At 48.7% G+C, this 26152-nt stretch overlaps 2 protein-coding genes across 4 annotated transcripts in view; one reads left to right on the top strand and one right to left on the bottom strand.

The window, feature by feature from the left end:
* Window positions 1-6900, bottom strand: part of LOC100084400 (minichromosome maintenance complex binding protein) — a 44511-nt gene extending 37611 nt beyond the window's left edge. Inside the window, 1 exon segment of the mRNA XM_029080371.1 lies at window positions 6568-6900. Coding sequence (XP_028936204.1) covers window positions 6568-6625 — 58 coding nt within the window. The 5' untranslated portion in view covers window positions 6626-6900.
* Window positions 6901-11770: 4870 nt separating this feature from the next.
* LOC100080688 (SEC23 interacting protein) overlaps window positions 11771-26152 on the top strand; it is a 42468-nt gene continuing 28086 nt past the window's right edge. For all 3 annotated transcript variants that reach the window (XM_029080566.2, XM_007667715.3, XM_029080565.1), the window contains exons 1-4: window positions 11771-11964; window positions 16559-17103; window positions 18301-18520; window positions 22885-23078. In XM_029080566.2, coding sequence (XP_028936399.1) covers window positions 11802-11964; window positions 16559-17103; window positions 18301-18520; window positions 22885-23078 — 1122 coding nt within the window. In that variant the 5' untranslated portion in view covers window positions 11771-11801. The remainder of the gene's footprint in view (window positions 11965-16558; window positions 17104-18300; window positions 18521-22884; window positions 23079-26152) is intronic.

The following is a 26152-nucleotide window of genomic DNA, read 5'->3' as shown; positions in this document are numbered from 1 at the left end:
TGCTGAGTGCTGATTTTATGCAAAGCACTTTATTAAATGATAGGAAAAGATCTAAGGATAACAAGTCTCACAGGATACTGATCCCCAGAGGCCTCACAGTTTAACAGTGGGGGGAGGTCAGGCACAATAGAATGCAGAAAGGAATGGGTCTTTGGAGGTTCAGAGACAAAAATAGGCAATATACAGTAAAGATGGCTATCCATAACTGTATACAAAGTAGAAGTTACTGAGCAAAGTGAAGTGTGGATGGGAGAGGGGGCAGGAAGAGGCTGGAGGAGAGAGACCAGAGATGACTGATGATAGTCTAGTTGTGACCTGGGTGCTTGAATTAGGGAGGGGGCTATTTGGGTAAAGGAAGGAGTGGATGAGGGACATGTTGTCGAGGAAAAGCCAACTGGATTTAGCAAGGCTACACGTGAGCACTGAAAGACAGTGAGATAAGCATAAAGCCAAGGTGGTGGCCTTCAGAGACAGAGAATGAGAGTGCTGATGACCATGACAGAAAAGCTAGATGGAGAGAGAATCAGAGAGAAGATGAGAAGTTCACTTTTTTAAAATATTTGTTAAGTGCTTACTATGTGCTAGGCACTGTTCTAAGCGCTGGGGTAGGTACAAGCTAATCAGGTTGGACACAGACCCTGTCCCGCATGGGGCTCACCATCTTAACCCCCATTTTACAGATGAGGGAACTGAGGCCCAAAGAAGTTTAGTGACTTGCCCAAGGTCACACAGAAGACAAGTGGCAGAACCGGGACTAGAACCCAGGTCTTTCTGACTCCCAGCGCTGTGCTCTATTGGGCCACACTGGGCTGAAGTAGATGTTCACGGCTGGACATCAATGTGGCAGTGTCCTGAAGGCAAGAGAAAATATGAGATTGCAAAGGAGATCAGGGCTAGAGAGAAAAAATTGGGAGTCATAAGCACAGCAATGGGAGCTGAAGCCATGGGTGCAGGTGAGCTCCCTGTGGGACTGGGTATCAAATGGGACTATTAGAGGAGCCAGGACAGAGCCCTGAGGAACAACCATTTAGGAGCCAAGAGGTGAAAGATGAAGAAAGAGCCAGGAGGAGGAGGGAAAAAACTAGGAGAGACCTGGGTTGGTAAAGCCATTTCAGAAGGGAGTGGTTCCCGACATTGAAGACGTCCAAAAGGTCCAGGAGGATTAGGACAGAATAGAAGTCAGACTTGGCAAGGAGTGGGTCACTGGTGACCTTAGAAGGTACGGTCTCTGTAAAGGGTGGAAAGGGTGGGTGGGGCAATAGCTGGAGAGAGCAGTGGGATCCAGAGATCTTTTCTTCAATCGGGAAAAGGCTTGAGCATATTTGAAGGCAGAGAAAAAGGAGCCACGAGAGAGTCGGCAGTTGAAGATGGCCGTTAGGGAGCGATGAGTAGGAGCAAGTGTTTTAAGGTGCGAGGGGATAGGGTCAGATCTGTTTCCTTCCTCTCTACCCAAAAAGCCAGCTCCTTCACCCAAGAAGCGTCGGATAACACGTTGGAACAGTCATTCTAGGGAGGAGGCGGTACCCTCACCCACATCGGGGGGCCAGGCTGTTCCCCCATTCTCCCATTTCCCTGCACCCCAGGGGCCCTGGGCTGCCTGCCAGGCAACGTTTTCAACGGTTGGACGGCACCTGTCCCGGTCGAACCGGCAAATCGAGGCGCAAGAGGACCAAGAAGACTGAGCAGAACCCGTTCTTGGAAGTTCAGGTAGACGCTGAGCAGCCCCCTTGCCTCGGCTCTTCCTCCATCCCAGCCCCCTTTCTTGTCACTGCTCGGTTCTGCTCCTCATTCTACAAAAGCTTACTAGTTATGGCCACTTCAAACACCTGCCCCAACTTCCAGCCACAGCTGACTTTTTAAATTTTTAGCTCTGGATCAGAGGCGTACGTAGAGGGGTCTTTTGAGAATTAACTGGGAAGGATGAGAAGTGGGTAAAGGGGGAGGAGGGAGTGCAGCGGCAAGTCGCCTTTGGGGTGCTTACCCCTGATTATTTCAGCTTTATGACCAAACTAGCTGGTGAGGTTGTCGGGAAGGAGGGCGGGGGAGTTGAATGCCTGGATAATTAGGGGGGGAATGGGCTCTGGAGTCAGCGAGGGAGGAAAAATAACATTGCTAAGGAGAAGCAAGGTTGTTGCATGCAAGGATGAATTTGAAGTGGCTGAGTTGCAAGTGTTTATTACAGTTTTCTGCCCATAGGAGGCAGTTAACAAGTACTATTGATTGCAAAATCCAGAGACATTTAAATACGGGTACTTACTACACAGGCGACACCAAAGGGGAGAAGTTTTTTGCTGATTCATTTTGTTTTTTGGGTATTTGTTAAGACAGGCACCGAACTAAGCGATCGGGTAGACAAGTTAATCAGGTTGGACCCAGTCCATGCCCCACATGGGGCCCACAGTTTTAGCCTCCATTTTATAGATGAGAAAACTGAGGCCCAGAGAAGTCAAGTGACTTGCCCAAGGTCACACAGCAACAAGCGGTGGAACCGGCATTACAGCCCAGGTCCTTCCGACTTCCAGGCCTGCGCTCGCTCCACTAGACCACGTTGCTTCTCTGAAGCACTTGACTCTGAATCATGAGGGACTGAAAACAGCATATTAGAGCCAAACAATACTGGGAAAAATCTCAACTACCTCCCTCGCAGTAGGTGAGAGTACACAGCTGTCTAAGGATAGCCAATCATCATCCCCAGCAGGCAGGGTGGCTGTGGTAATGAGTTCATTCTGACCATTCCACCCGAGCCATTTCAGCCAACCCGAAAACCCCACACCTGTGGTATTCTGGCCACGCCACAGGCCAAGGGCTCAGAATCCAAGTCCAGTCCTGCAAGGAGAGTTTAGCTCAAAGCTGAGGGATCGGGGACTGAAAAACACAGGTACGGTAGGGAGGAGTCCAGTCATGTTTGCCCGTGCCTGAGTCAATACGATCTGTACCGGATCCCCGAGCAAAGACCACTGGGAACATTTGTTGCCCTCTCTACGTGGCAGCCAGGTCTTTGCTCCCAGCCTGCTCTGTGCCAACAGGGCAGAGGCCTCCTGCCATCCTCTCCCTGCTTCACCTTGGGGCTGTTCCCAACCTGCCTTTTGGGAGCAGAGCCACGAGGGCAGGTCTAAGCGGCGTATGGTGGCACACCTTCAAAGATGGGAAAGGTCGTGGTAGCGACTGGGCATAAGGCTCCCGAATCCCTCCCCTCTGCCCCTGGCCCAAGCGACCACCAGGAGTCTGACTCTTCTCCAGAAGCCACAGTCCCCTACCATTCTTTTTGCATTTACGATTGTCCTTGTCTTTCGTGCTGCTTTTGCTCTTTCACCGTTCCATCTTTTGTTAACGTGTCTGTCTCCGAACCTTCCACCCTCCCACTTCTTTGGCCAGGGAATGTAGTCACTTCTCACCTGAGGATTTTTCCCAGCCAGAGTACAGCATTTTATACACAGCAGTGACTTAGTATCATTACTACTCAGGTCCAAGGCTGAAGACAAAGTTTCAATGACTTGAAAACTCAAAGCAATGTGGGCAAACTACGTCCTATGAGGCCCATAATCTGAATCTGATTATTTTACTCAAAAGGATGAAATTTGGAGTAACTACCATCCTAGGCTAGATCAATATTGTTTCCTGTTTCATTCTAGAAGTAGCGTAGTCTAGTGGAAAAAACACAGGCCTGGAAGCCAGTGGAACTGGGTTCGACTCCTGATTCTGTCACTGGTTGGCTGCGCGACTTAGGGCAAGTCACATAATAATAATAGCATTTGTTAAGTGCTTACTCTTTGCCAGGCACTGTACTAAGCGCTGGGGTTGATACAAAGTCATCAGGCCAGGCACAGTCCCATAACCCCTAAGGCTCACAGTTAATCCCCATTTTACAGATGAGGTGACTGAGACACAGAGAAGTGACTTGCCCAAGGACACACAGCAGTCAAGTGGCAGAGCCAGGATTAGAACCTAGGTCCTCTGACTCCCAGGCCCATGCTCTTTCCACCAGACCACTCTGCTTCTTTGTGCCTCAGTTCCCTCATCTGCAAAATGGGGATTCAATCAATACCTGATGATTCATTGATTCTACTGTATTAAGTGCTTACTGTGTGCAGAGCACCGTACTAAGCGCTTGGGAATGTATAATACAACGATAAACTGTTCTCCGTCCTACCTGGACTATGAGCCCCACTTGGGACCTGATTATCTTGTACCCATCCCAGTGCATGACACACAGTAAGTGCTTAACAACCACTTTTATTATGATCGTTATAACAACGGTTGAAGACTAAAACCTCATAAATGAATTAGACAGCCACTTACTGGTTTTGCCAAGGCACTGGACCAGGCCATACTACTTTATGAATGGTAGAAGAAGGGGAAGAAACTCTGGGTACTGGTGTCAGGTGGTCTCTAGTACGATCATCAACTACTGTTATGTCTGTGAAAAATGATCACGGTAGCTGTTGATTATGAAATTACTACTGCCCACTACACCCTAATTTATAAAAAATTCACTGTGGCAGCGTTCCAACCAGAGTATTATTTTGAGATTACAACTTTCCAGGCCGCTCTAACGAGGAAAAAAATTTTCTTAAGGTTTCTTTACGTTTCAATTCACTGGTATCAACTGGCATCAACTAGCATCTTCATTCATTTGTAAAATAGGTTAATTCCCTTCAGGGAAAAAAAAAACCAAAACACTTCCTGGGAAGCTCATAGAATATCAAAAGACACATTTAAAAGCAGGGGCAGGCACAACAAAAAGTAAGAGCATGGGAGTAAAACCTGGATTTTAATCCTGACTATGCTTGCCTGCTAAGTGACCTTGGGTCACAACTTCCCTGTGCCTCGGTTTCCTCATCGGTAAAGTAAGGATTAAATCTCTTTTCCTTTGACTCTGAACCCTATGTGGGACTGATCTGATTAGCTTTTCTCTATGTATTTACTTCGGCACTTGGGACGGCCTTGGTACAAAGTAAGAACTTAAACATCACAATTATCATAACAATATGGTAAACAACTATCTTTGCAGTGCCCACCAGCTTTTCAGCCATATCCACATAAATATAGTCTACCTGATGTGGAAATACAAAGAACGGCTCCCCTCCGACCACTTCAATCTAAAGTCAAATAAGCGCAGACTCTCTCTATGCCAGGGGTTCCCAATAACATTTTCTTGGCTCCACTCGTAGTTTCTGCCCATTTTGCCGACTGCACTCCTCTCATTGACATCTCCTCTCCATTTAGTAATGTCAAACTATAGAAACTTGTGAAAAATTCACCGTATTAAAATCTCTCTCTCTCTCTTCCCCCTAACCCCACCACCAAGCACTTGCCTGACTCTTGCAGTGCTGGGAAACGTGGTTTTATTCCTCATTAAGAAAGGTGGACTGCCCAAATGGAAAAGGCTGACTGTACTTGGATCTAAACCTGTGAATTGCAACAGTGCAGGTGCCCGGGGGCAGGGCAGAGGTGTTGACTTCGTGCTTAGCCCGTGAACCTCACATGGCACAGGGGCCTCGCTCGAACCTGAGGAACGTGGATCCACCTCAGCGCTCAGAACAGTGCTTGCCACACAGTACCAAACGCTTCACATACTACTAGATGACGACGCCGATGGGGAAGCAATCAGGTAGTTTCGGTTCTCCCCGAGCACATGCACAGAAAGTTTGGAAGTCCTCTCCAACTGGCATTAACTTTTAGCCCCATTTCTGCCTAAAGCACCTCCGGTTTAGAGTCCGGCTTGTCCCGGGGGGGAGGGGGGGGCTAAACACCCCGGCTCCGTTTCGGCTCTGCAGAAACCGACTTTCCAGAACTTGGGGGTCCTAAAACCGCCCGCCCATGCCCCCTGGCCCAGTTGCCACAGGGTTGGGTTTGCGGGCCCCGGGCTGGGGGCCCCTGCCCGCCCAGCCCCTTCTGCTTCCAGCCCTCTGCCACCTACCCTCTCCCCGTCGACCCCTTGCTCGCTCGCACCCTGCTCATCGCGGGCTTACTAGGCGCACAGCACTGTACTAAGCGGTGGGGAGGGGACGGCAGACCCGGCGGGCACGTCCCCTGCCTACAGGCAAACCCCCCCCGTAAAACGACAGGCCCCGACCGACCTCTCGACTCCTCCCCTGTGCCCGACCGAGGGCAACGGGCACTTTGGGGCGAAGCGGGGCAGGCCCTTCTCAGACCGCAGACCCCCGGGACCCTTAGGAACGTGGCCTCCTCCTCCTCCTCCTCCCCCGCCACTTCTCCTACGAGCAACCCCTTCGGCCTAGTCGGCGGGCTGCTGGAGGGCCGGGCTGGCCTCTGCCGAGCGTCCAGAGGCCTCCCAAGCGCTCGGCGCAGGGGTCCGCGCAGTTGGCGCCCCCCTGTCCCCACCCCCGACATCGACCGATGGCTCCAAACGGGCGCCCCGGTTTCCCCTCAGAGAGTCGGTGGCGCCCCGGGCCCGGCCCGCCCCTGGAGGCCCAACTCTCGAGGCCTCGGCCCGGCCGGAGGCCATTGGGGTTGGAGGTGGTCCGCGGGCCGGGCCCGGGCGGCCCCTTCCTCCCTCCTGTCCCCCCTCCCGGCCCGGCCCGTCCCGTCCCGTCCCGTCCTTACCGAAAAGGCCCTGCACGACGCCGAGCGGGTGGTTGAGCCAGTCCTCGGCGCAGGGCATGTTGCGGGCCGGGGCCCGTCGGCGGGGCCTCGCTCGGGCGGCTTCCCCTTCCTGGGCCAGGCCGGACCAGCCCAGACCAGGCCGGACCAGCCCGCCGGCCCTCGCCTCGGGGCCGGGACCGCGGCGGACGCTACGGCGGCGGCTTCCTCCTCCTCTTCCTCCCGGTGGTGGCGGGCAGGGTCCGGTCCTCTGGCCCCGTCCTGGGCTCGGCTCCCAAAGCCCAGCCACAAGTTGGGCGAGTCAGGCCCCAACGCCGCCCGTCCCCACAATGGCGGGAAACCGACGTCCCCACGCCGGGGGCCGAGGGGGCGGGAGGGGGCGGGAGGGGGCGGGAGGGGGCGGGAGGGGGCGGGAGGGGGCGGGAGGGGGCGGGAGGGGGCGGGAGGGGGCGGGAGGGGGCGGGAGGGGGCGGGAGGGGGCGGGAGGGGGCGGGAGGGGGCGGGGCCTCCTGGGCCAGGCAGAGCCCGCCCCGCCCCTGGCCCGGCCCCGGCCCCGTCGCCGTCGCCATCGCCATCTTACGGGAGGGCGGAAGGACTGGCCGTGGGATGCGGGTCGGGTCCAGCCTTAGCGTTACTCAGACCCCCTTCGTTCCGCCCCCGGCGGCTCAGAGCGGGCTCCCCACCACCGCTCCCTCGCCGGCGGGGAAGGGGACGCCGTCTCGCCCCGATTTCGGCCCACCTCTTTCCTCACGCCAGCACTCTCCCCACACAATCACCCCGTGGGCTTAAAAATAATAATAATAATGGCATTTGTTAAGCGCTTACCATGTGCCCAGAACTCTTCTAAGCGCTGGGGGGGCGGGGGGGGGGGGATACAAGGCGATCAGCTTGTCCCTCGTGGGGCTCACAGTCTTCATCCCCATTTTAAAGATGAGGTAACCAAGGCACAGAGAATAATAACGAAGGCATTTGTTGAGCGCTTAGTATGTGCCAAGCACTGTTGTAAGCGCCCGGGGGGCGGGGGAGGGGAGGAATACAAACTAACTCTCTACCCCTTTTCAAAACCCTACTTAAAGCTCACCTCTTCCAAGAGGCCTTCCCAGACTGAGCTCCCCTTTTCCCTCTGCTCCCTCTACCCCCCCCCTTCACCTCTCCTCAGCTAAGCCCTCTTTTCCCCCGCTTTCCCTCTGCTCTTCCCCCTCTCCTTTCCCATCCCCTCAGCACCGTACTGGTGCGGCTCAACTGTATATATTTTCATGACCCTATTTATTTTGTTAATGAGATGTACATCATCTTTGATTCTATTTATTTGCTATTGTTTATTGCTATTGTTCTTGTCTGTCTGTCTCCCCCGATTCGACTGTAAGCCCGTCAAAGGGCAGGGATTGTCTCTATCTGTTACCAATTTGTACATTCCAAGCACTTAGAACAGTGCTCTGCACATAGTAAGCGCTCAATAAATACTGTTGAATGAATAAATGACTACAAGGTGATCAGGTTGTCCCACATGGGGCTACCGGTCTTCATTCCCATTTTACAGATGAGGTAACCGAGGCCCAGTGAAGTGACAGTGCTCTGCACATAGTAAGTGCTCAGTAAATACTACTGAATAGATTGAATGACTTGCCCAAAGTCACACAGCTGACAAGTGGCTGAGCGGGGATTTGAATCCATGACATCTGACTCCCAAGCCCGGGCTCTTTCCACTGAGCCACGCTGCTGTGACCTTCCTGGGAGTGGAGCACTGTACTGAGCAGTTGGGAGTGGGGGGGACTCCATCCCCGCCCTCAGGGAGCTTACCGTGCAGCAGGGGAGAAATACATTACAGATAGGGGAAGCAGCAGAGGGTAAGGATGCGTAACTCTGATGTAGCCTTTCTTCTCACCCTTAAATATGAAAAATTCTGAAGCTGAGGACAGTTTGCAGGTGCCACGCCATCATTCTCTCCTTGACTTTGTCTCTGTATTGAATATGGTATTTCTTCAGCACTTACTATGCATCCAGCACTGTTTGAAGCTCTGGGGTAGATAGAAATGAGTCAGGTTGGACCCCATCCCTGTCCTTTGTGGGACTCACAGTCCAAGTAGGAGAAAGAACAGGTATTTTTAATGGTCATTATTATGATTATTATTGTCACATCTGTTCAACGTTTACTGTCAAGTACTGTTCTAAGCACGGGGGGGGGGGGGGGGGGGGGGGGGGGGAGGGGTAGGCACAAGTTAATTAGATCGGACACAGCCCCTGGCCCACTGGGGGTTTCACAGTCTTAAATAGGAGGGAGTAGGATTTAATCTTGGTTTTTTACAGCTGAGGAAACAGAAGCACAGAGAAGAACCTGCCCAAGGACACACAGCAGACAAGTGGCAGAGCTAGGATTAGAACCCAGTTTCTTTGACTCCCAGGCCTGTACCCTTTCCACTAGGCCGTGCTGCTCCTTCTGCCTTCTTTCTCTGGCTCTGCTGGAACCTGGGTTCCTCTTTGTAGTCCTTTAGTGGACAAGATGGGAGGGAGTGGACAACAGAGGGTTTGGAGCACAATGGGAGAACTTTGGAAATCAATCCAAAAGCAGTATTTACTGAGCAGTTGCAGTGTGTAGAGCATTACACTAACCGAGTACAATACAAAAGGATTGGAAGACACGGTCCCTTACCACGAGCTTACAGGCTAGAGGGGAAACAGATGATAAAGACAGGGTAAAGAGAGAGTGGACGATGACATGACTGAGGCAGGCAATGGGGGAAACAGGGATTGAACTGGGCCTGGTGATGGAGGAGTCATGGGTCACCTTAAAGTAGTAGTTAACCGTGGTCTGAGGACTACAGTTTGAAAGGCACTGTCCTGAAGGAATTGCAGAGCTAATCTCTAGCTTTCCATAAAGAAGAGAAACCTACAAACATTCTTGCACCTAGGCCTATTTTCATTCATTCACTTATTTATCTGGACATTTAATTGTTTGTGTGGCCAGCTCAAACTGATGTATTTGTATTGCTTCCTGCTTTAAACTTGCTCTGCCTCCAGCTTTTGCTCTCTAAAAATTTTTTGTCAGGCTCCCCTATTAGATTTTAAACCCTGTGATGCCAGGGAACTTGTGCCTTGCTATTGTTTTACTCTTCTAAACACTTGGGACAGTGCATAGCACTCAATAGGTGGATTGATTGGGAGAGACTGGTCTGCCTCCAGAGGATCAGTGGTTAGATTGAATGCTGATGTCTAAGTATTTTTGGACCTCTGTCCTCCCCCTGGTGCAATTACAAGACAAATGTGTGAAGACTGATTGGGGGATCAAAAGACAAGAATAGAGGAACATCAGACCAAATGAAGAATAACTTGAAAAGTGGCAGAGTGGTGGATTGTCAGGTGGATTTTCTATTGTGTTGCCCTTAGGCACCAAGCTTACTGCCCTCCCTTAGTTGAAGAACAAACAAAAAGCATTCTCAAACATTTTTCCTTCGTGTTTTATTCAGAAAACATCTCACACATTATGAGAAGGACAGCTCCTGTGATAAGCGCCTTTCTGTGCCTCCTGGGTTCTTAGGCTTTAGGATTTTAGGGACAATTAGAAAACTAATCTCCTTGGGCTGCTTGCTGACAGCCGGTGTCAGCAAGGGAGAGATCCACTTGGCATGCCACAACCAATCAATAATGTTTATTGAACAGCAACTGCGTGCAAAACACTATACTAAATTCTTGGAAGAGTTCATACAATAAACAGACATGATCGTTGTCTGCTAATTGAGGTTACAGTCTTGTGGGGATGACAGGCCCTAAAGTAAATTACCCATAGGAGGAGGTAAAACCATAAGATCACATTTGTATAAAAGAGCTACAGGTGTATGTTTGGGGGGGGGGGTGTTGTGAGTAATTAATGGGAGATATCAATCAGTGGTATTTATGTAGCACACCCTTCTAAGTGCTTGGGTGAGTACAATACCAAAAAAGGTACTTGTTAAGCGCTTATTATGCACAAGGCATTGTACTGAGCGCTGGGGTGGTGGATATAAGCAAATCAGGTTGGACACTGTCCCCGTCCCACATGGAGTTTACAATCCTAATCCCCATTTTACAGCAGAGGTAACTGAGGGACAGAGAAGTTAAGTGACTTGCCCAAGGCCACATAGCAGGCAGTACAGTGCGAAGCACTTAGTACAGTGGTCTGCACACGGTAAGCGCTCAATAAATACGACTGAATGAAGTTGTAGAGCCACTGACCCATGACCTTTTGACTCCCAGGCCCCTATTCTCTCCACTGTGCCACGTTGCTTCCCCGACCAGAGAATTAGCCGAGATGACCCCGGCCCATAAGGAGCTTAGCGTCCAGGGGAACAAAGTGGGAAGATGAGGGATGAGTTAGGGAAGGCCTCCTGGAGGTGACATGCTTTCAGAAAGGCTTTGAAGACATAGAGGGCTGGCAGATGGAATAATAAAAATAACGGTGGTATTTGTTAAGCCCCTATTATGTGCAAAGCACTGTTCTAAGCAATGGGGGTTATATAAGGTGACCAGGTTGTCCCCCTGGGGCTCCCAGTCTTCATCCCCATTTTCCAGATGAGGTCACTGAGGCCCAGAGAAGTGAAGTGAGTTGCCCAAAGCCACCCAGCTGACAAGCGGCAGAGGCGGGATTATTCATTCAATAGTATTTATTGAGCGTTTACTATGTGCACAGCACTGGACTAAAGCGCTTGGAATGGACAAATGGGTAACAGAGACAGTCCCTGCCCTTTGACGGGTTTACGGTCTAATCGGGGGAGATGGCAATAAATGGAATCAATAAATGGAATCTCATTAAAGCGATAGCAGATAAATAGAATCAGGGTGATGTACATCTCATTAACCAAATCAAATTAACAAATAACCCACGACTTCTGACTGCCAGGCCCGGCCTCCTTTCGCTAGGCCCCGCCGCTTCTGCGCAGGGAGGGGGCGAGTCCCAGCCTGCGGGGCGTGTGCAAGCGACGACCGGCTGCCGGCCCGTCCCTCCGCCCCCCGTCCCTTCGTCCCTTCGCCCCTTCGCCCCTCCGCCCCCGTCCCTTCCAGTCTTCTTCGAGCGGCCCAAGCCCGGCCCCCCTCGGGCCCCGCCTCGACGGCCGCCTCAGACGAGGCGGGGCGCGAAGCCGGGGCGGCCATCTTGCGGCCGGGCGGGGCGTGTGCGCGAGCGCGCGGGGCGGGCGGACTGCGCAGGTGCGGAAGTGGGGCGGCGGCGGGGGACGTGGAGCGGGGCGGGGCGCGGGGCCGCAGCCATGGCCGACAGGAAGGCCAACGGAGGCGGCGGCGGCGGCCCCCCTGCGGCCTCCTCCACCAACTTGCTTTTCTCCTCGTCGGCCACCGAGCTCACTTTCAACGTGCCCTTCATTCCGGTCAGCCAGGCTCCCGCCGCCCCCGCCGCGCTGCTCCTGCCTGGAGGTACCCGGCCTGGGGGGGGGGGGGGCTCCTCCACGGAGGGACGGAAGCCGAGAGGAGAATAATAATTAGAATAATGACGGTGGTATTTATTAAGCGCTTACTATGTACCCAGCACTCTTCTAAGCGCTGGGGGGGTTGCGGATATAAGGTTGGGTTAGAGAAGCAGCGTGGCTCAGTGGAAAGAGCCCGGCCTTGGGAGTCAGAGGTCATGAGTTCGAATCCCGGCTCTGCCCCTTGTCAGCAGCGTGACTCTGGGCGAGTCACTTCTCTGGGCCTCAGTTCCCTCATCTGTAAAATGGGGATTAACTGTGAGCCTCACGTGGGACAACCTGATGACCCTGGATCTCCCCCAGCGCTTAGAACAGTGCTCGGCACATAGTAAGCGCTTAAATACCAACATTATTATTACTAATATTATTGTCCCACATGGGGCTCTCAGTCTTCGTCCCCGTTGTTCCAGATGAGGTCACTGAGGCCCAGTGAAGTGACTCGCCCAAAGTCACCCAGCTGACAAGCGGCGGAGCCGGGATTAGAACCCATGACCTCTGACTCCCCAGCCTGGACTCTTACCTCTGAGAGGCGGCCGGGGCGGGGCAGCGCTCTGTTAGTTTGGTTTAGGTTTAAATGATTTAATAATAATGATAAGTATGGTATTTGTGAAGCGCTTACTATGTGCAGAGCGCTGTTCTAATAATAATAATGCTGGTGTTAAGCGTTTACTATGTGCAGAGCACTGTTCTAAGCGCAGGGTTAGATGCAGGGTAATCAGGTTGTCCCATGTGAGGGTCACAGTTGATCCTCATTTTACAGATGAGGGAACTGAGACACAGAGAAGTGAAGTGACTTGCCTACAGTCACACAGCTGACGAGGGGCAGAGCTGGGATTCGAACCCATGACCTCTGACTCCCAAGCCCAGGCTCTTTTTCTTGAGCCACAATGCACACGATCATCAGGTGGTCCCACGTGGGGCTGACAGTCTTCATCCCCATTTTACAGATGAGGGAGCTGAGGCCCAGAGAAGTGTAGCGGCCTGCCCAAGGTCACCCAGCCGACAGGCGGCAGAGCCAGGATTAGAACCCGTGGTTTCTTCTTCCCTCTTGTGGTTTTTTTCCCTAACCAGTCGTTCATTCAGTCTTATTTATTGAGGGCTTACTGTGTGCAGAGCACTGTACTAAGCGCTGGGAATGTACAGTTCAGCACCTGTGATAGACAATCCCTGCTCAACAACAGGCTCACAGTCTAAAAAGGGGGAGACAGGCAGCAAAACAAAACAAGTAGTCAGGCATCAATACCATCAAAGTAGATAAATAGAATCATAGATATTCTAGATATACATATAGCTATAGAGATATGTAGATATTTATAATCATTAATAAAATAGAATCATGAATAAAAATACAAATATACACAAGTGCTGTGAGGAGGGGAAAAGGGGTAGAGCAGAGGGAGGGAGTTGGGGGGAATGGGGAGGGCCCCCCCATCTTATCCCTAGACTGTGAACCCCTGGAAGGCTGAGGGCCGTACATCTGTTTTTTCCCAGTGTGTAGTACAGTGCTGTAATCACGATGAGGGCTAAATCGATCTCCTAGCTGTTGCTGCCGTTGAGGGGACGTGGGCCTGAGTGAAGGGAAGGGCTAGTGGAAAGAACTGAGGGGAGAAGGGGTTTGGGAGGAGCTGAGTGAATCAGCTGAAGGGATGAGAGGTGGTCAGAATAATAATGATGGTATGTTCCCAGCACTGTTCTAAGCATTGGGTTAGATGCAAAGTGATCAGGTTGTCCCACGTGGGACTCAGTCTTCATCCCCATTTTCCAGATGAGGTAACTGAGGAACAGAGAAGTTAATGGCTTGCCCAAGGTCACACAGCAACGAGTGGCGGGGTTGGGATTAGAACCCACGTCCTCTGACTCCCAAGCCCATGCTCTTTCCACTAGGAAGGAAAGGGAGAGAGAGGAGAGAGAGATTGCGTCCTCATTTGCCCACTCCATCAGTGAGTGGATAGTAGTGAAGGACGAGGTTGAAGGGGCCATTTTGGTAGGTGCTGAGCCTGGAGACTTTTAGAGTGTAAGTCCTTGAGGGCAGGGATCATGCCTCCTAATTCTGTAGTACTCTCCCAGGTGCTTAATAGTGCTCTGCACACAGTTGAGGTTCAACTTTAAGCTCGTTGTGGGCAGGGACCGTTTTGCCAACTCTGTGGATTTTACTTCCCCAGGGGCTTAATTCCATCCTCTGCACGTATTCATTGAGTCAGTCAATCGTATTAAGCGCTTACTGGCTGCAGAAGCGCTTGGAAAAGTACAATACAGCAATAAAGAGTGACAGTCCCTGCCCACAGTGAGCTCACAGTCTAGAGGAGGGAGACAGACATCAATACAAATAAACAGGCATCAATATAAATAAGTAAAATTACAGATATATGCATAAGTGCTGTGGGGCAGGAAGAGGGGTGAAGAGCAAAGGGAGCAAGTCAGGGTGACGCTAAAGGGAGTAGGAGATGAGGGAAAGTGGGGTATAGTCTGGGAAGGCCTCTTGGAAGAGATGTGCCTTCAGTAAGGCTTTGAAGTGGGGGGTAGTGATTGGCAGATTTGAGGAGGGAGGGCGTTCCAGGCCCAGAGGTAGATTGTGGGCCGGGGTCGGGGGCGAGACGGGCGAAGTAGAGGCACAGTGAGAAGGTTAACACCAGAGGAGCGGAGTGTGTGGGCTGGGTTGTAGAAGGAGAGAAGCAAGATGAGGTCAGAGGGGACAAAGTGATGGAGTACTTTAAAGCCACTGGTGAAGAGTTTTCGTTTGATATGGAGATGGATAGGCAACCACTCGAGATTTTTGAGGAGTGGAGTATAAGCGCTCACTAAATACCAATGATTGATTTAAAATACTCTTGATTGAGAGGCAAAATGGTGGTGGAGATTGGATAGTCTAGATTGGATGACTGACCACTGACCTCCAGCTTTACTGTAAAGGATGATGGCGCTTTATGGTCTTTCACCCAGATCTTAAAATATTTTTGAAATAGTTAATAGTTTTTGAGTTGTCTAAAAGTGAGACAAATCACCTAAAATGCCTCTCTAAAAATGTGTGCGTGTGTATTGAGTATTTGCTGGTCGGAGACTACATACTTGGGACTCCGGAAATTTACAGAAAAGAGACTAGATTATAGTTTAGCAGAGGAGACAAAAGGAATCCAAAACATTGAGGCTGCCGTAGATGCAATACTTAGTTGCTACATACAGGCACTAGGGTAAATATGATAAAGATGGATAGGCCTCTGTTTGCTTTGAGATAATTTAGAAAGCCTCTACTTTTGCTGGGAAGTAGGGGAAAAGAACTTGGGAGTTATGGTTGATGTTTCCGATGACTTATATGGGAAAGTTATAGCTAAGGTGTGGAGAAGCGGGAGCCAGTTAACAATTTTGTGTAAGTGGACTGGCTGGCATTTGTTCACCTTGGTGATGAGTAGCTAACTCAGGTTAGATATTGAAGTGTATTATAATTTTTATAATTTTTATGAAGTATAAACCAATGAGCACCGTTGCAGTGTTTTTCAAAGTGAATTATCTGATCGGAGCGGAAAGCTTGGACAGTATTTTTGACATTCGCGACTAGGATGTCAAATAATGAGAAGAGAACAGAGAAGAAAAGAGAAACTGGTCCAGGCAGAAGATCACCAGAATCCTGGCAAGAGGCTTAGTGGATAAAAGGAGAGGATTGAATGAATGAATGAAAATAAGGTAGAAGAAGAAGTAACTTCATTTGCTGTCTAAAGGAAACATAAATAAGTAAATACTGATGATAACTTGAGGTTTTAGGCTTGGACAGTTGCATAAAGTGCTCCAACAGACCATAGGGATAGTGAAGATTGGTAGGGAAGAATGGCTGAAAGTATTAAAACTTTGCAAGCCTTAGTTCAAAATTTAACTCTGCAAGTAGATGGTAATTAAGAAGTGAGGGAATGCCATTATTTCATTTTCCTAGCTTTGATTAATTGTTGTGGTAGTAAAGGAGACATGATTTTACTTATTTGAGATTTTGAAAAACTAAAATGCAGTAAATGGCTCCAAGTATGGGAGTGTAGTGATGCACACGTTCTTGTTAGTCGCCATGCATTTATTTGGATTTGATGACCTCTCGCTGAGTAAACAGAGTTGTATTAAGCAGTGTTTATTTGAAGGGGAGGAGAGGAGATAAATTGCTTCAGCGGTGAAAACACTGGAAATAACTGTAGTAGAATCACTTCAAAAAAAGATGCTGCTCGGACTGTAACTTTTTTTAGTGATATTTGTTAAAGGTTTATGTCTTAAGCACGGTTCTGCGGGCTGGGACAGAGACAAGGTCATCAGATCAGACACAGTCCCTTTCCCGCGTGGGGCTCACATTCTAAGGAGGAGGAGAACAGGTATCTAATTTCGATTTTACAGTCGAGGAAACCGAGGCACAGGGAAGTTAAGTGACTTGCCCGAGGCCACAGAGCAGCCAAGTGGTAAAACTGGGATTGGCACCCAGGTCCTCCGACTCCCAGGCACGTGCTTTTTCCACTAGGTCGTACCGCTTCCCTTTGAGTTATTTTCTCCCGACTGCCTTTTTCGGTCTGTTTCAGAGGATTCCACAGACGTCGGCGAGGAGGACAGCTTTCTCGGCCAGACTTCGGCTAACACCACCTCCCCACAGACGTTCAATTACTTCTCTCAGGCACCAAGCAATAGCGATCCGTTCGGCAACATCGGACAGTTGCCGCTGACTACCACCGCGGCGCCTGTCGGAGCAGCGGCGTTCTCCAAGCCTCCACCTCCTCTGCCTCTTACACCTGGATCTCAGGATGGGTCGGCAGCTGCGTTTGCGAATGTTTCGCCCCTTTCCAAGTCTCAGCCGGCCTACAGCACCCCACCCGCTTCTCAGTTGGGAATCAATACGTATTCTTCTTCGCAGCAAGGGTCCCTCCCGCCCCCACACTTCGCAAGCCCCCAAGGAGCACCCCAACAAGGCTATAACCCCTATCGCCACACCCCCATAAGCAGCAGAGCCAACCCTTACATCACTCCACCCCAACTGCAGCAGTGCCAGAGTCCAAGCCACCCTGGCCACCATCTGACCTCCGAAATGCCACCTCAGGGGTACCAGACTCCTCCAGGATCATTACCTCTGGTAGGGAAATGCCCTCTGAAAATTTCCTGCTCACTTTGCCCTCAGAATTACTGTTCTTCCTGGCTTCCGTAATTCAAAGAGCTTTGTTTTTATAGGTCACCACGTAAAAACGATTTTAGTGTCAAAGGATGGCTGAGCTTGCTCTGGGCCACACTTTTTGGTGCCAAAACAGTGTTATTAAATGGAGGTTACATTGTATTCAGACAATTTTTGGCCTCATGATTTTAGATGATTCCATTCCTGAAATCACTCTCTGAAACACTTGAATTGTATGAAGGGAGATTATTGAATTTCAGTTTTGAATGTGAGTGCAGAACCCTATTGGGAGGTAGTTATTAGGACCAAAGACATCTTTTGCATTGATAAGTATTTTATTTTTCATGTAGCTACGGGCAGCAAAATATATTTCAGTAACTGCCGTAGTAAGAGAGAACCCCTTTACTATTTGATCCAAGGATTTGTGCCCTTTTTTTTCTTTTGAGGCAAAGCGTGCTCTTTCTTTGTCAACTGAATTCCGAAAGTATAATAGTAATGTTGGTATTTGTTAAGCACTTACTATGAGCAGAGCACTGTTCTAAGCGCTGGGGGAGATACAGGGTAATCAGGTTGTCCCACATGAGGCTCACAGTCTTCATCCCCATTTTAGAGATGAGGTAACAGGCCCAGAGAAGTGAAGTGACTTGCCCACAGTCAAACAGCTGACAAGTGGCAGAGCCGGGAGTCGAATCCATGACCCTGACTCCCAAGCCCATGCTCTTTCCACTGAGCCACACTGCTTCCTGTCATGCTAGGCATGCTCAGTGACATTATATCAGTGAGGCTCAATTGCCAAAAGAAAAAAGTCGTTAAGAAAAACCCTTGGCCTAATTTCTTTTTTGGTTTGAGTAATAAAATAAGTGAGTTCAATTTGTCATTTCAGAAGTTACCTTCTAGAGTGCCATTAAAATAGAGTTTTGTTCGAAATTACAATTCATTACATCCATTTGATGTAAAGACAGACTTACCGTATTCAAGATGATATACATTTGAGTCGAAATAGAGGATGATGTATTACAGTATGCACAGTGCTCTGCCCACAGTGAGTGCTCACTAAATGCGACTGAATGAACAGTGCCAAATTGAGTTTAGGGGCAGATCTGGTGAATAATTTAAAATGCTTATTTTGGGAGTCATTAGCAACTTTTTTTTTTTTTGCAGATTCCTCCTTCAGCACAATCAGTATTGCCATCACCAGCTCAACAGCAGTTACTCGCCAGACCTTCAACTCCTTTAATACAGGCCTCACCTCTTCTGTTGCACAGCCACTATGAGCCAGTTCAGCCCCACTGGTTTTATTGTAAAGAAGTGGAAAACAAACAGTTGTGGATGCCGTTCAGTGTATTCGATTCTTTAAATCTAGAAGAGGTGTATAATTCTGGTGAGTACTAAAGGCTATCGTCCGTATCTTCTATAGCGTGAGAGTGAGGTGGGCTGACTCTTCTTGGTTTGTATTACTAGTTGTCCCCTTAAGTCCCGTTTCCATGATCTTTGCGGGACGGTGATGGTGATGCTTTCTCGACTATCTGAGAAACAGAGTATTGAGTAGAGGTGAAATCTACTCAGTACGGCTGCGCTGCCTGGGAACTCACTGGGGGATGGGTGAGAGGGTTGCTTGCTTTGGGCTGGTAGGAATCCTGTTGGGCTCTTGATGAAAGACTCGCTGCCTTTCTGGAATAAACAGGCAATCTCGGGGCCATATGGAGCAGTCCCAGAAGTAAGATACCAGAGACATTTTGGGTGTCAATCTGAGCAGCTGGAGTCGAAACTGGTCGGTTTAGTAATTCTGGTGGTCGCGAATAGGAGGGAATGGAATGAGAGCCTCCACTGATAACCTGTTTCTCCCTATTGCCGTGTGATAGTGGGGAAGGGAAGGGCAACTGGCCACCAATCATCAGGGACCCCTAGATTCTTCATAATGCTGTGTTTATGAAAGGTGTTTGAATTTTTGTTCTTTAAAGGGAAGTTTATTCAGTCCAGCATGTATTCAGTCCCAGCAACTTCCTCCAGGATGAAATGTATCCCTGGCGATATTTAATCTCTGCCAAAGCAGGAACCCCCCTTAGAGTTATTGTGGGTTACTCTTGATGAGCAGTGGTCTAATCAGGACAGCCACCGGAAGGTGAGAAGGATAGAAGAAAAAAAGTAGCAAGGACTCCATTTCTGATGAAAACGCCAGTCCGCCTTGGTTGTGTGTGTGAGGGGAAGAGAGAGAGATTATTTTCTTTTCCTTTTTTGCCAGGTACCCTGTTACTTAACTTGCTCTTTTGAGTTGGTCTGAAGAAAAAGAAACTGAATTTTGGGGACTCAAAGTGCATGGGGAAGGGATTTCAAAGAGGGCAGGGTCAAAGGGGATGAAGAGAAGGGAGGAGAAAAAAAGTAGGGGAAGATAAAACGAAAAGAGGAAGAAAGTATAAGAGGGGCAAGCTTGGAAAAGGGGTAGAGGAAAAAGTAGAGGCCTCTCATATGCTTAGAGAAGCAGCGTGGCTCAGTGGAAAGAGCCTGGGTTTGGGAGTCAGAGGTCATGGGTTCGATTCCCAGCTCTGCCACTTGTCAGCTGTGTGACTGTGGGCAAGTCACTTCTCTGTGCCTCAGTTACCTTATTGGTAAAATGGGGATTAACTGTGAGCCTCACGTGGGTCAACCCGATTACCCTGTATCTATCCCAGCGTTTAGAACAGTGCTCTGCATAGTAAGCGCTTCACAAACACCAACATTATCATTTATATGCACCTCAACTGACTCTGGAGTCCCGGTCATCTTGGGCTGGAGTTCTCCCTCTCCAGCTTCTCTTGCCAAAGCCCCCAGGTGGAGCAGAGATTTCTCTTTATCCCACACTGTGCAAGCCAACCTTTGCTCCCGGGAAACACATCTGTCGGGCCATGCCAGCCTGGCACCTGATCAAACTTGGATTGACTCAGGAACCCTCAGCTGACCTTAATCATCTGAGGTTTCACGAGCCAGGCAGGAAATGGCCGTGGGGTAGGACTTGGGCACCTGGAGGTAGAGGCCCCTGGGGATGAACCAGGAATAACTTTGTGTGCCCCAGGCTCATTTCCAGTCTGTTTGCTGAGGATGGAACCAGAATGGATTGGGTCAGGTTAGCACCCAGATTTCTGACAAGTGCAGGCCTTTCTCTGTTCCTGACCGTGCATGGGAACCTGGTTTCTTCTAATTTTCTTGCTCGGGAGTTAGGGTTCCCTTTCCTGCCTCCCTTCTTTCCCTCCTGCCTGGAATTCTTCTCTCCCGTGTAGCTGGGATTTCCTTCCTTTCCTTCTCTGGCCCCATCTGGGCTAGAGATTCCCATTTCCCAGTCCTCAGGCGGGGATGGGGAGGGAGAATCTCTTTGCCCACAGCATATGTGAGCCAGAGGGATCAGTTGTCCCACTGAGAAGCAGCATGGCTTAGTGGAAAGAGCACTGGCTTGGGAGTCAGAGGACACGTGTTCTAATCCTGGCTCCGCCGCTTGTCTGCAGTGTGACCTTGGGCAAACCGCTTAACTTCTCTGTGCCTGTTACCTCATCTGTCTCTGAGCCCCACGTGGGACAACCTGATTACCTTATATCTCCTTCGGCGCTTAGAACAGTGCTTGGCACATAGTAAGCACTTAACAAATATCATCATCATCATTTAAAACCTCAGCTTGAATCTTAGTCCCGAACAGTCAGGAGTGGCTGTTTTCGAGCAGAAGTTTCCCAAGAATTATGAAGCAAAAGTGAAAGTAATGCCAGGGGCCGAAAGAGCAGACAGGATCATCACAAAACAAGGGACGTTTTTGTACGTCAGTGTGTAGTTGGGACTCTGGGTTTCACGTTGGCGTTTTCAACCCGACACAAACACCCATAGGCGAATTTCACTGTCAGTAATGTTTGAGAACAAAGGACAACTGTATATATCTATATATAAAATAATAATAATGATGGTAAATGTTAAGCGCTTACTATGTGCCAAGCATTGTTCTAAGCCCTGGGGTAGATGCAAGGTAATCAAGTTGACCCATGTGAGGCTCACAGTCTTCATCCCCATTTTACAGATGGAGGTAGCTGAGGCCCAGTGAAGTGACTTGTCTAAAGTCACACAGCTAACAAGTGATAGAGGCGGGATTAGAATATAGATAGATAATTCTAGTCCAAAGATTAATATATTTCAGGGGCCATTCCTCTATTTGGATTGGTTTTTGCTTCATGAGTATAGCTTACGGAAAATCTCCTGAAGCTATTTGTTATTCCTCCTGTAAACAAGTTCTAGATCAATCAGTCGGTGGTATTTAAGTGCCTATTGATCACTAAGCACTTTGGACAGTCATTCATTCAATCATGTTTCATTCATTCATTCGTATTGAGCGCTTACTGTGTGCAGAGCACTGTACTAAGCACTTGGAAGAGAACAATACAGCAACAAAAGACACATTTCCTGCCCACAACGAGCTCACAGTCTAGAGGACAGCATTAATAGGAGCAAGACGTTCCTTGCCCTCAAGGAGTTTACAATTTAATAGAAAAAAGAAGCATGGTCTAGGGAGTCAGAAGACCTGGATTCTAATCCCGACCCACTTGTCTGCTGTATGACCTTGGGCAAGTCACTTACTCTCTCTGTGCCTCAATTCCCTCATGTGCAAAATGGGGAATTAGCACTTGTGTCCCTCCTACTTTGACTATTAGCCCTGTGTGGGACCTGATTATCCTGTATTTCCCCCAGTGCTTAGTACAGTGCTTGGTACATAGTAAGTTCTTAACAAGAAATGAGTATATTATTATTATTATTTTATTATTGGAACAAACATGATTTAGTCTAAACAGGAGGAAGAACAAGGATAAATCTGGATGAAGCAGCTGAATGTACAAATCGATATATAAATAAAATTAAAAAAAATGTGTTTATGGGAGCTGAGGATAGGAATTAAAACAAAACACATAAAGGTTAATGGTGGCTGTGGGCCGGCCTGATGGGGGTCTTATTGGATTAATCGGAAAAGGCTTTCTGGAGAAGATAGAATTTTAGCAGGGCATGGGGAGAGCTGTGGCCCAGCAGATTTGGATGGTGGGGAAGAGTCCCAGGCTAGGGGACAGTGTGAGCAAGGGGATGGAGGCTGGAGAGGTGATGGTGAGGTGCAGAGTTAGGTGAAGTGAGCTGATATATAAAATCCTTAATCGGTCAATCTCATTTAAGTGGCAGCGGTGTGCAGCTCACTGTGCTAAATGCTTGGGAGAATACACCAGAAATAGATATGATTCCAGTCCTCAGGAGCTTACAGTCTAGTGGGAGAGACAGATAAGATACTAAAATAAATTACAGAAGGGAGGGATGTATAAAAATATGCAACCTACCCATGTATCCTGTACTTTCATCCTCCCATGCATACATGCACCTGCCCCTTCACAAACTCACATTCTGCCCCTGCACACGTGCCTGCAAACCCAAGACACAATAACCGTATGTGCAGGGAGAATATCTGTGTGGAGTTTTGCTGACCCAAGGAAAGGCCAGGCTATTTCCGTTCGTCCACTTTATCAAACTGTATGTTCGCCTCCCTCATTCGATTGTAAACTCATCTAGAACTTGTCTTTATTTTAGATTGTATGTTTTTCTCAGGGCTTTGCATGCCAAAAAAACTATCGTCGATAATGATGCATTTCCAACTTCTGTACTTGAAAATAGTTTCTGTAAGCCTCGTCTCTTAAGTCTGATGACGATGAACAGACTGAGAGGAAGAGCCCACTCAAAAGTTAAATTTTATATTTCTAGTCCAGCCAGATCCAGAGAGTGTGGTGTTAAGTACTGATGGAGGACGTTATGATGTTTACCTGTATGACAGAATGAGGAAAGCTGTGTACTGGGAAGAAGAGCAATCTGAAGTACGGCGTTGCACGTGGTTTTACAAGGGGGACACGGATAGCAGATTTATTCCTTATACAGAGGAGTTCAGTGAAAAGCTAGAGGTACGTAATCATGTAATCATTCTTTTCTAGCTTTTACTTTGCTTTAAATTCTGGCTTGAGAAGCCTTATGTCATTTTACAGTTGTACAGTGGAAACTGAATAAAGCAGGGCTATCTTATTGAGTATTGAAGAACATTGTTATCTGTATTAAGTAATGCCAGTAATTGTATTCTGGATCATTTTGGGTCATTGAAAGTTTGGAAAACTGCACATAGAAAGCACTCCATAAATACCACTGATTGACAACTTTGCCCTAGGATCCTGTTTAGGGTTGGCCAATGGGCTGGGCAGCCTCAAGGCGGGTGCTTTCCCTGTGGTTGGCCTTCTCAGGCTCTCCACTGGTACCCGTGCCAGGGAAGGTTTGGGGTCACCTCCCCCCTGGAGAAGCAGCATGGCACAGTGGATAAGAGCGTGTGCTTGGAAGTCAGGGGACCTGGCTTCTAATCTAGGCTCTGCCACAGGTGTGCCCTTGGGCGAGTCTCTTAAGGTCTCTGGGCCTCAGTACCTAATCTGTAGAATGGGGATTAAAGCTGTGAGCCCCATGTGGGACATGCACTAAGTCCAACCTGGTGATTTTGTATCTACCCCAGTCTTTAGTACAGTGCCTGGCACATAGTAAGTGCTTAACAAACACTATAACAACAACGACAAAAAAACCCACCTCAGAAACCACAGCAACTGAGGTAATACCGTGTAGTTATAATGCCTCACTATGCTGGGAGAACCTTAGCATAAATCCTAGCAGCGCACTGGGATAACCACTCAAGTACAAGGTTTCGTGCATTTAAGTTTCCCCTCAGTTCCCTTTCCCTTTAGAAGAGGATAGGGCCCATTTGTCCCATCAGAAGACCAATAAGTGTGGGAATTGGAGCTCAGGTGTGTCATTATTGCCTCTGGATGGTGGGACAAATCAGTTAACCTGACTTCTTTCATTTTCTAGCTGCTTCACCCTCTTGGCGTTAAATAATCATCATCACGGTGTTTGTTAAGCACTTAGTATGTGCCAAGCACTGTTTTAAGCCCTGGGGTAGATACAGGGTAATCGGATTGTCCCACGTAAGGCTCACAGTCTTAATCCCCATTTTACAGATGAGGTAATTGAGGCACAGAAGTTAAATGACGTGCCCAAAGTCACACAGCTGATGAGTGGTGGAGCTGGGATTAGAACCCACAATCTCCGACTCCCAAACCCATGCTCCTGTCACTAAGCCACGCTGCTTCTCTCTTGTGTTAAAAACACACACAATGTCAGAACAGGTGAAAATTCCTAAACTGACCATTGCAGAACGTGGACTTGTTTCCCGGGATTTGACCCGAGATGCCTTCCTAGTGCTCCAAGGAGACCCTGACTTGCATGCAAGTGAGGCACAGGGCCAAAAGATTACTTTCGGCATCAAGAAAAGGCCATTGTGGGCCACCTGCCCTCCTCAAATTGTTTGGGAAAAAGTCACCCTGAGCAAAGGTTATCCGGAGGGGACTCATTGGGAAGACTGAAGACCAGGCAGATTAACAGAGACTCTTGGAAGAGCGGTAGCGTCCAATCAAGAGGGAATATTGCCCTGGGCTGATTTTGTAGGGACTGATCTCAAGGTATTTGGATCATTATTATTATTATCATTAGTAACAGTATTAATACAGCTGCACACAACTCTACCGATGCATTAAACACATGTTCCCGGGCTTAATTCTGGAGCAGATGCAGCATAAGCAGATCAGGCATGCCCCATCCCAAATGGGGCTCACAGTGTAAGAAGAGAGGGAACAAATTCTAAGTGCTGGGGTAGATACACGTTAATCATATTGGATACAGTCCCTGTCCCACAGAGGGCTTACAGTCCAGGAGGGAGAACAGGTACTGAATCTTCATTTTACAGAGAAGGAAACTGAGAGGCACAGAGAAGTGAAGTGACTTGCCTAAGGTCACTCGGCAGGCAAGTGGCGGAGCTGCGATTAGAACCTAGGTCCCTTCACTCCTAGGCTCGTGCTCTTTTCACTACACCACGGTGCCTCTCGGAACAGTTCAATAGAGTTGGTAGGCGCCGTTGCTGCGCACAGAGAGCTTACAGTCTGGATGGTGAAGCAGACATTTAAGGTAAATTACAGATAGGGAAGAGACAATCTAAGACTACGTACTGAAGTGATGTGGGGTTGAAGGTAGGGTGAGTATCAGATTTTACTCCAGTACGCGTCATTACTTTGCTTTTTGCTACTTAGATTTGTAGCTGTAGATGCAAAGGGTAATTTTCTCTCAAAAGTGCCAGAGGTCTTAATTATAAGAGTAGTAATAAGGAAATAATAATCATGGTATTTGTTAAGTGCTTACTATGTGCCAGGGACTGTAGTAAGCACTGGGGTGGATACAGCAAATTACGTTGGGCACAGTCCCTGTCCCATGTGGGGCTCACAATCTCAATCCCCATTTGACAGATGAGGTAACTGAGGCACAGAGAAGTGTAGTGCCTTGCCCAAGGTCACACAGCAGACAAGTGGTGGCGCCGGGAGTGGAACCCGTGACCTTCTGACTCCCAGTCCCCTACTCTATCTGTTATGTCATGCTGCTTCTCACAAAGGGTCTTGAATGGGGATTGGACACAAGGAGGTTATTAATTAGAGAAGGGGGTTGCTGTCGATCTGCAACAGGAAACACAGAATGGATTCCGCAGGTATCACATCCTTCTGGAATCCTTAAGGAAATAATTCCTCATTTGTTAAATCATTTAGTGAAACAACCAGTCATCGAAGTAGTAAATTACAAATGAGTTTGTCGTGCTTTTTAATGGCAATGCAGACCTTATTTTTGAAATTATTTTACCTTGGAAACCCGCCCACTTCAACAGATTTATGAAGCGACTCCGAATCTCTGAAAGTAAAATATTCCTTCTTTGAAGTAACCTAGAGTCTTCACTCCTGGGTCAGACCCGTTCATTCCTCTTGCCTATTTCTTTGGCAGAATATTTCATGTTGTTTTCTAGTCTGTTCTGTTTTCAGAGCTTGATTTCTCTGTGAGTGGTTTATATTTTGGCTTGTGCAAGTTGTCTCAGAAATGAAGTATTACTTTGTGGTGACAATATATG

The sequence above is a fragment of the Ornithorhynchus anatinus genome, chromosome 16 (assembly GCF_004115215.2).
Source record: "Ornithorhynchus anatinus isolate Pmale09 chromosome 16, mOrnAna1.pri.v4, whole genome shotgun sequence".
Taxonomy (NCBI): domain Eukaryota; kingdom Metazoa; phylum Chordata; class Mammalia; order Monotremata; family Ornithorhynchidae; genus Ornithorhynchus; species Ornithorhynchus anatinus.
This window is presented reverse-complemented; position numbering and strand designations above follow the sequence as displayed.